Here is a 10,092-nt window from a genome sequence, read left to right as displayed (position 1 = left end):
CTGGAGTGCTGGGGTAGGACATTGGGGTGCTGTGAGGGTTTGGAATGTTGCAGTGTTTAAGGAGCATGGCTGAGAGGCTGAGGTGGTGTGGAGCAGGGTTTGGGGTGCTGCAGAGGCACCTGGAGCTGGGCTTTGGGGTGCTGGGGCTCTGCCAGGCCCAGGGAAGCCCAGAGCACCTCAGGGGAGATGCCAGGATCAGGTTTAATGCAGGATATTCTGCAGCTCCCCCACCAAAGCATCATTCCCTGGATCCGGATCCTGGATCTTCCCCCCAGCCCAGAACCTCTCCCTGGAGTGAGGATGAGCTGAAAGCTCCTCCCAGCAAACACCAGTGACCTGGAAACCCCCTCCTTTCTCCAGAGTCCAGGCTGCAGCAGCCTTCACCCTCCCCTCATCCTCCTCCTCCTCAACTGCTCCAGAAACCATTTCCCAGAGCATTTCCCACTGCATTGCTCCCATTCCACTTATGCAACCACAACCTGCTCGTTTTATAACTGACTGAAATAAGAGATTCCATTTCTGTAAAAAAAAAAAAAAAAAAAAAAAAAAAAAAAAAAAAATCAGGCTTTTATTTAGATCTCATTCCCTTCCGGAATATGCACCCCAGATATGTGCTGAAGAGAAAAAAAAAAAATAAAAAAAGAGAGGAAAAGAGCTGGAAAGTGGGTGTTTATCAGAGATGTTGGGAACAAATCAGCTCAGGCTTTCCACAGCCTGACTGAATGCCAGCAGAAACTAGACAGCAGAAAATAATCTCTCTTGGTTCAGTTCTTTTCAGAAGCTGGGCTTGTGTGTGTGTGAAAATCCAGTGTGCCAGAAGAGCAGGAAGGCAGGGGGGTTCTTGTGGGTAGCTGCCACCAGGTTTTGGTGGAAAAGATCCAGGATTCCTCACCAAGTGCTATTTTAAAACTGCCCATCATCAAAACTCAGGGGTGTTAAATATATCTAAAACTTTCTGAGTGAGAAAGGCATCAGAACTAAGAGTTCAAGTGGAAAAGCACAAACCTACAGTAGCACAAGGAACACCAACAGCTTCTCTCAATTTGTCTTTCTTGCAGGAGCCTTTTTTGACACCACAAGGGCCCCAGGGTGGGCACACCCTGCTCCTGCTGCCCTCAAAGAGACATTCACATTCCTGCAATGACCAGTGAGGGACCTTGGATGGAATTAGGTCATTCCAGCTGGGAAAAGAGGAAACAACAACCACCACAATTCACCACCCTGTTCTACCACACCTCATCTTGCTGCAGGAGCTGCTGCAGGGGAGGACAGGTGAGACCACCAGACCCCAGTGACCTGTCCCACCCCCAGCACTGCACAAAGCCACTTGTTTTCAGCCCTGAAACTCATTTGAGCCCCTCATTGTGCTTCAGATTTTAAATCAATCTCCTCTTTGTCTCTCAAAGACACTTTCAGTGTGCAGTTTACACCGTCAGCACTGGATTTGGGTTAGTTTGGGTGAGTCAGTGAGTGAACTCGTGGTCCCTGTGCTGCTGCTCAGGCTGAAGGACACAGTGTCACTGTCACAGCACAGCAGGGAGAGAAGGCACAGGAAACAAAGGGAAAAAAACACCCAACTCACTTGGATCAAAAGCTTCAACGTGCAGCTTCCACACCTCTGGACATCATCACCTGTGTTCTACACCCCAGAAGTGATCTGTGAAAGATCTACTGGATTCAGCCCCTCACAATGAAGAATCTCATGTTCTCCTGGCCAGTTTCTGCACTGAACACCCACCAGTTCTTTTTTCCTCTCTTTCAGAGCCAGCCCAGCATCAAAAGCCCAGGCAGCAGCTGCCCAGAGCCTGGGGAGGGGCAAAGCCCCCAGGCCCAGGGAAAAGCTTCAGCTGAGTCCTTTCTGTACAAATGACAGGCCACAGAGGGGCAGTACACCCCTGATGGAAACCAGGGGGCACAGGAAGGTGGATTTACAGCCTTTACACCCCTCTGAGCACACCCCAGCCCCGAGCTCAGTTGTCCACCTCCTCCTCATCGTTTTGTTCTTCCTCCTCCATCCTGTCATCGTCGTCGTCGTTGTCCTCCTCCCGGCTCTTATCTTGCTCCTCCGAGTCTGCCTTCTTGTCTTTATCTTTCCTGGCCTCCTTCTTTCCCTTCTGCTCACGCCTGTAAACTGGAGGAGAGGGCACAGTGAGGGGTTGGGCCCTGGCAGGGACAGGTCAGTGGCTGAAGTCCAAATGTCCACTTGCTCTCCCGGCTTTGGAGGGGAGCAGGGAACTCAGAGCACAACTCACCCTACGAGCTGAGCTGTGCTGAGCAGCTCCATAGGAAATCAGGTTAAATTTCAGCAGAAAAGTGCTGAAAAGGATGTGCAGGAGGTCACATTTACAGGCAGCACCTACGGCTTTCCTTAGATAAACATAATAGGGGAGTGAGAGCAGATGAGACTTTCTCAATCCTCATCAGTTGTGCAATAATGTTATCCCAGTTCCCGTTAAGGTGCACATTAGTTATTCCCCAGGCAAACTGCAGTGTAGGATGCTGGGCAAAGAGAAGAGAAACAAGACAGGCAATAAGTGTTGCTTGTCCAGTGTTCAAGGAAAACAGGACTTGGTGCCTTTCAGAGTCCCTGGACACCCACAGAGCACAGTACCTTCCAGGGATTCCTTCAGAGGGGCCACAAATCTCTGGAACTCCATCTCCTCCATGGCAGACAGCACGTCCCCAGCATTCAGGGTTTTCCTCTTCCCCTTCATGGCAAAGTTATTTGCACTAGGCAGAAGCAAAAAGAGAGATAATTGGGAACTGTTAGCAATTCCATCTTGTTTGTTAAAGTCACGTACAACTTAAAAAACACATCCCCTAAACTTTATCATTTATTAAAGGAGGTTTGAGGCATTTTTGTTTACAGTGTTAGTTTCTGCTTGCACAGACCTTTTCTACAAGCAGGAGAAGGATAAACCTTGGCTGTGACAGTTCCACACAGCCCTGGAAACACCTGACACTAGAGAAGTGACTGCCTGCAGAGAACATGCCAAGCCACCCCAAAATGTGACTGTGTCCCCTGTGGCAGCTCTTGCCCCAACACAGCTTCGTGATGAAGAGCCTGAAAGTGAGTCAAATGCTCCTGCCTTGGCCAGGGAGGCTGTGCAGCCATAGTGGAAGGTTAATGGCAGTTTGGGATTCCTCTTTTTAGGGCGTGGCTGTGTCCAGAGCCCAGCTCCCTTCCCATGGGCTGCTCTGGGCAGTCTAAACCCACCCCTGCTGCAGCCTGCCAGACAGACAATACAGAAACCAACACTAGGAAAGAGTCCCCAGGCCAGCAGAGGTGAATTATCATCAGTCAAGGGCCCCAGGGAGAGCTGCAGCAGGTCCTTACCAGGATGTTGCATAGAGCACAAACACACTGGCTGCTCGGGAGATCGCGCTCCGCGCTTCTTTGGAAATATTGACTCCATCAGGAAGCTGAAAAACAAACCCAACTTTCATCAGCAGCTGCTAAAATCGACTTAAAACTCGTGTAATTCATGTGTCAGTTTGTTAAGGGGCTCAGAGGGCTCAGAAGGACTGGACAGGACTCATCCTGTGCCTGCCAGGCCCAGATCCACCCAGCAACACCTCATAACTCCAGACCAAACACACTAAACTAACCACTGGGAATTACTCTGGATTTTTACATAAACACAGAGTTGTGTGCTGAGGTTTTGCGGGGGGTCTGGTTCTGACAGTTCCACTGCAGGAGCTGCACTGGTGGGGCATCCCTTGGGACACTGGTGTGAGTGTGGCTGAGTGGGGACAGCCCAGAGCAGAGCCCCGAGGGTGGGGACACAGCTCGGGCCAGGATCTCCAGAGGCAGGATCTCCTGGGACCAGAATCTCCCAGGACCAGGATCTCCCAGGACCAGGATCTCCAGAGGCCAGAATCTCTCAGGACCAGGATCTCCAGGGGCCAAGATCTCCCGGGACCAGAATCTCCCAGTGCCAGGATCTCCCGGGGCCAGGCTCTGCCGGTGCCAGGATCTCCTGGGGCCAGGCTCTCCAGAGGCCAGGATCTCCCAGGGCCAGAATCTCCAGAGGCCAGGATCTCTCGGGTCCAGGATCTCCCGGGCCCAGGCTCTGCCGGTGCCGGGATCTCCCGGTACCAGGATCTCCTGGGGCCGGGATCTCCAAAGGCCAGAATCTCCCGGGCCCAGGATCTCTCGGGACCAGGGTCTCCAGAGGCCGGGATCTCCCGGGCCCAGGGTCTCCAGAGGCCGGGATCTCCCGGGCCCAGGGTCTCCAGAGGCCGGGATCTCCCGGGCCCAGGCTCTCCGGACTCCCCGCTCCTCTGGCCCGCGGGGCCCGGCACCCACCGCCTCCTTGATGATGCGGGTGATGACGGCGTTGGGCAGGTTCAGATCCTCCGGTCTCTCCGCCATGCTGGGCCTCCTGCAAGGCAAAAGGCGGCGTCAGGAGCGGGGGGATAGGGGGGTATCCCGGCGGGATCCCCTCAGCACCCGGGGGATCTCGGAGGGATCTCGGGGGACGCGGCGCCCCCGGCCCGGCCCGGCCCGGCCCGGCCATACCCAGCCCGCGCTCCGGGCCCGCCCGCTCCCGGCGTGCACCGCGCCACGCCCACACGGCGGGAAAGGGCGCCCAGCCCTGAGGGAGAGAGAGAGAGAGGGGGAAAGGGAAAGGGAAAGGGAAAGGGAAAGGGAAAGGGAAAGGAAAGGAAAGGAAAGGAAAGGAAAGGAAAGGAAAGGAAAGGAAAGGAAAGGAAAGGAAAGGAAAGGAAAGGAAAGGAAAGGAAAGGAAAGGAAAGGAAAGGAAAGGAAAGGAAAGGGACAAGGAGGAGAGGCAGGAATATGAACAGGATAAGGGTAGGGATAGGGACAGACACAGCTGGAGGTGTAGATGGAAGTGCAGGGGCGAGTGTAGAGGTAGGGCCAGGTGTGTGGGTAGGGACAGGGACAGGTGATGGGGCAGGGACAGGTTCAGGTGTGGATGAAGGGACAGGTGCAGATGAAAGGACATGTTCAGGTGTAGGTGAAGGGACAGGTTCAGGTGTAGGTGATGGGATGGGTTCAGCTGTAGGTGGTCACACCACGGTCACTGTGGGTTTAGGGGGCCAAGGGGCTGTTGGGGTTGGAGCAGACCCAGGGCACAGGAGCAGACCCCGGGCACAGGGGACAGACCCAGGGCACAGGGACAGACCCCGGGCACAGGGGACAGACCCAGGGCACAGGGACAGACCCAGGGCACAGGGGACAGACCCAGGGCACAGGAGCAGACCCCGGGCACAGGGGGCAGACCCAGGGCACAGGGGGCAGACCCCGGGCACAGGGGACAGACCCAGGGCACAGGGGACAGACCCAGGGCACAGGGAACTGGTGTAGCCCTGGGGCAGGACTGGCACCTGTGGGAATGTCACCAAGACCCTCCAAAATCCTTGGGATCAATAACACTCCCTCTAACACTGTCTGATACTGCCAGTGAGTGAGGCATTACTGTGTCCTTGGCCAAGAGTGTGTGTGGCTCACAAACAAAGTTCCAGCCTCTGCACCAACTCAAGTATAAAACTTTTTCACTTATTTGTACATTTTTAGCAAATAAATAAATGTTCGTTGGCTCTAAGTTACATAATTCTCTTCATTACTTAATTCCATCTGCTCTTAGTTGTTAATTTCTCTTCATGCTAATCTGGTCCATGTACTTTATTACTTTTAAAATCTTTTTCTCAGCTGGGGAATCTCCAGCTTTCCAGGCCTTAATCTCTGCATTTTCTCCTCACTCCAACACCCTTGAAAAGGGTCATAAATTTAAGATTCCCAGATGTCCAATGTCCAACTCCCTCTGGCTTTGTTTATTGAAGCTTGGCAGGGTTACTTTTAGCAAACGTGGGGGTTTGGTTATTTATTGATCAAAGTAATTATAAGAGCCTGTGAAGAAACTTACCTAGTGCTAGCTGAAAGTGGTTGCAATTAATTAAAACAATTATTTAGGAAAGTTAATTCATTTTCAACAGGAAATAAGAGCTGTTTTGCACAGAGAGGCTCCATCACTGCCCCACTGACCCCATGCCTGGCCTAAACCCTGTAATCCCATGAGATTTTATCCCTGTTGATTACCTGACCAGGTAATTAAATAAGCTCAGAGTGCAAAAAAGCAGATTAATTCACTGCTGTGTTGGGGTGACACTTGAAATCGTGATGAGTGATTGACAGCACAGCTCTTTTCCATGGAAAATGGGAATTTTCTATTCTCAAGGGCAGTGTTATTGTTTTAGGAAGAGTTCACAGAAATTTGTGAGCCCAGATAAAAGTGATTTGTGCTGGGGGAAGCACACACTGAGTACAGCAGGGCCTGTTCCAGTGATTGGATTAATAAACTCCATCTCTGCTGGGACAGTGGAAGGTGTCCCTGCACATCCTGGAGGTGGAATGAGATGATCTTTAATGTCCCTTTCACATTCTGTGATTCCGTTTGACTCTGCACTCATGTCAGGACATGAACACTGTGAGTTTTAAGCCCACAGTGAGGTTGGGCACTCCCTTAGCCTGCTTGTTTTTCACGAATTTGCTCAAAAATGTGGCATTTATGGTTTAGCTGCAGGCACAGAGCTTTACCCAGCAGTGTTTGCACTCCTCAGAACCCACTGTTGGTACAGAGGGGCTTGAATCTCACTTGTGTTTTCTGTGGAAATGACACATCAGTATCATCATGGCCAAAGAAAAAAAATATGAATAAAAAAATAGAGATTATTCAGATGTAGAGCAGTCATTGTGGAACACCTGTATTATTTCCAGTCCTGTTTTGATGGGTGCCATCCAAATCCTGTAAATACCAGGCTGCAGATAACTCTTCCTGTTGTAAAATCCTAAAATCAGGGATGAGGTGTGCCAGGACATGGTGCACAGGAGAGTCCTGAACTGCAAAACCCTTCCTTCTGGGCACTCCCTGCCTCTGCTCGGAATGTTTTGGGGTTGCAGGATTAACTGTGAGGTCTTGAGCCTCTGAGAACCAGTTCAGTGCGTTCCTACCCCCGTGAGTCACCTCGCACCTCTCCTGGCTCATTAGGGCTGAGCAGATCTGCTGGAGCTGCTGCCAGAGCTGGCAGTGACTCACAGGGACTGGGGAAAAAGAGCTCAGGGCAGGGGAAAAACTGACTGCAGGAGACACTGTGGTCACAAAGGGGATGGCAGGGACACGGGGACACAGCCCAGACTGGAGTGGGGACAGAGGGACACAGCCCAAACTGGAGTGGGGACAGAGGGACACATCCCAAAGTGGAGTGGGGACAGAGGGACACATCCCAAACTGGTGTTGGATTAAGGCAGGGACTCATCCCAAACTGGTGTTGGATGAAGAAGAGACACTGGGACACATCCCAAACTGGAGTGGATGAATGCAGGGACACAGGAACTCATCCCAAACTGGTGTTGGATGAATTCAGGGACACAGGGATACATCTCAAACTGGTGTTGGATGAAGAAGAGACACAGGGATACATCCCAGACTGGAGTGGGGACAGAGGGACACATCCCAGATTGGTGTAGGATAAATGCAGGGACACAGGGACACATCCCAAACTGGTGTTGGATGAAGGCAGGACACAGAGACACATCCCAAAGTGGAGTGGATGAAGAAGAGACACTGTGACTCATCCCAAACTGGTGTTGGATGAATTTAGGGACACTGGGACACATCCCAAACTGGAGTTGGATGGTTTGCACTTACCATTTGCACTTACCATTTGCACTTACCAATTTAAATTTCCTTGGGAGACTGTCCATGACTGCTCTGTTTATTAATTTTTTTTTTCCTTTTGGCTGTGGAAGAAGAATGAATGTGAAACACTTGTCAGTATCCTTTTTAAAAGGAAACAAGCTTTTACTTTGTCATTATAATCTCTAAATTTTTAAGTGCATTGGGCCTCTAACTTAGAGCTGGTGCCTGGGATTATTCCATTTTTCCTTCCCCTAAAGACAGGCCAGGCAGTGCAGGCGGGAGCCTGGTCCCCAGAGGATGGAGCTGTCCCATGGAGGTGTCACTCACACACTTCTCATCCTACCTCAGGCCCTCTCAGTTTAGCTCACCTCTGAGGAAGTTCTCTGAAGTGCAGCACTCTCAAAATATCTTCCCGGCATTCTTTTTTTTTTTAACCCTAAACTAATTCAGCAGTTTTAACTGTCAAAAAAGCGCCAGCCTGAAATTCTGCTGATGGAGTGGCCTTTCCTATTGTGACCTAAGACAGAGACTTGGACAAATCCTGTGTACCAGCTCAGGAGCTATTTTCAGCCTTGTAGACCGACTATTGCATTAACCATAACTTTGTTATTCCCTTTGGAAAGTGCTTTGGGAAGGAAAGCTGTAGGGTAACCTCTGTGTCACCTCTCCTGGTGTTCATTCAGGTTTGTGGCACCATGAATCTTTGCTCCTGTTTGTGCCAGAGCTCTGCAGCAGGGTCAGACATCCTCTCACCTGGACAGATGGCCCTGGTGCTGTGTAATAACCTTGGGAGAGCGAGTGCTCCCAGCTCCCAGGGGAGGGAATGCCTTCCTGATTACAGGTAATGGGATCATGGTTAAATAATATAGGCAATAATCAGGCTGTGCTGGGCTAATTGATCCAGAATACCAATTAATCCACAGAGGTGCCCCAGCAAGGCTGGGCTAATGGTGTGCCACTGCACAAATGGGATCCAACTCCTTCTGTGTCTGCCAAATGTACCTTAAAGTTGACCCTACGGGAGTGAACAGCCCTTGAACTGAAAATGGTTTGAGGCTGGGCAGCTCTTTTGGAAAATGTCTTGTGCCTGTTGTGTCCTCACTTGGTCATCACCTTCTGACATGAAACAGGAGCTTTGTCTGATCCAGTGGGTCTGTCACTTTGATTCTTTACCTTTCTGATATTGTTTACATACTTTCTAGTGGGGTCTCTCACAAATGTAACATAAATAAAAGTAAATTGTTTTCATTTTCCTCTGTGATGGACGGCTGGTGTGACCACTGGAGTCAGAGGGGTGTTCCCCTCATCTCCCTCAATCCTTATTCACATTCCAAATAATCCTATTTAAACCCCAAATCACAATAAACTTCTCTTCTTTTCCTCACTTCAACCAGTGCAACAGTTGTTGTGTCCTCCCTTGGGCATCACCTTCTGACACAAAACAGGAGCTTTGTCTGCTTTTATTTTCTTCATTGTTCTTGAATATACTTATCTCCTTAAATATTCTTGTAAAAAATTCCTCACTGAGAGGGTGGTGGGTGGGGAAGTGGTCATGGCACCAAGGCAGCAGAAACATCTGGAGGATGTGATCAGTCAGAGGATTTATTTCTAATCCTGCAAAGGAGAGGGGCTTGATGATCATTCTGGGTCCCTTCTAGCTGGAGAGACTCTGTGTGCCTGTTTTCATGCTTGGGCTAAAGGGGGGAGTCAGGATCACAGTTCTGGGGGAAGAAAGGAGGCAGCTGCCCTTGGAGCAGCAGCTCCACTCTAGACCAGTTTAATTGAACATAAAAATGTTGGAGAACTGTGGTTTACTTTGTCCAGCCTGGGAATGTGACCTCACCATTGACAAAGGAGATTTCTGTCAAGAAAAAAGGCAATTTACCCCTTTCTGTTGTGCCCCAGGACAAGGGAAAATGGCTTTAAACTGAAGGAGGATACATTTAGTTAGATTTTGGGCAGGAATTGTTCCCTCTGAGGGTGGGGAGGCCCTGGATCCCTGGCAGTGTCCAAGGCCAGGCTGGACAGGGCTTGGAGACACCTGGGAGGTGTCCCTGCCCATGGAAGAGATGGAAACGGGATTAATTTTAAGGTGTCTCCCAGCCCAAACCAGTCTGAGATTTCTGGCATTTGATCTCGGTTTTCCCCCATCACATGCCCTGGTCAAATCCATTTAGGTGCCAAATGCCAGAAATATTTGATTTTCTGTGAAATTAATGAGCTGACCTGGCTCATCAGGAGGCAGAGCAGTGTCAGGCTGGGGAGCAGAGCCCATGAGAGGTGCCTGGGAGGAGAGCTCAGCTATTTCCTGCAGCTCCAGACTGAGTACAGCAGTTCAGCTCAGGTGACAGGCAATAACTCCCTAAGCTCTTTTAACTTCATTACTTTGATCCATTTGACCATTCTAAGGCCAAAAAACCATAATTCC

At 50.5% G+C, this 10,092-nt stretch overlaps 1 protein-coding gene across 1 annotated transcript; it reads right to left on the bottom strand.

The window, feature by feature from the left end:
* Positions 1-408: 408 nt before the first annotated feature.
* On the bottom strand, positions 409-4,559 carry POLE3 (DNA polymerase epsilon 3, accessory subunit). Its single transcript, XM_083875954.1, has 5 exons — positions 4,523-4,559; positions 4,310-4,385; positions 3,338-3,423; positions 2,612-2,730; positions 409-2,131 (listed from the first exon to the last, which is right to left on the bottom strand). Exons 2-5 carry the CDS (start codon positions 4,373-4,375, stop codon positions 1,971-1,973), a joined length of 432 nt encoding a protein of 143 aa, XP_083732080.1. The 5' UTR covers positions 4,376-4,385; positions 4,523-4,559; the 3' UTR covers positions 409-1,970.
* Positions 4,560-10,092: the final 5,533 nt, after the last annotated feature.

This window comes from Zosterops lateralis (genome assembly GCF_965231275.1).
Source record: "Zosterops lateralis genome assembly, chromosome: 20".
Taxonomy (NCBI): Eukaryota; Metazoa; Chordata; class Aves; order Passeriformes; family Zosteropidae; genus Zosterops; species Zosterops lateralis.
The sequence above is the reverse complement of the archived record's forward strand: the minus strand, read 5'-3'. Positions and strand labels throughout refer to the sequence as shown.

What these genes read in the sequence shown, in the direction of transcription:
- POLE3 (XM_083875954.1), bottom strand. Translation starts at nt 4,375, where the DNA reads ATGGCGGAGAGACCGGAGGATCTGAACCTGCCCAACGCCGTCATCACC. An exon ending in GTGCTCTATGCAACATCCTG is followed by an intron (nt 2,731 to 3,337) that starts GTAAGGACCTGC and finishes GCTTCTGCCTAG; the next exon opens with TGCAAATAACTTTGCCATGA. An exon ending in TCTGAAGGAATCCCTGGAAG is followed by an intron (nt 2,132 to 2,611) that starts GTACTGTGCTCT and finishes CCTCTCCTCCAG; the next exon opens with TTTACAGGCGTGAGCAGAAG.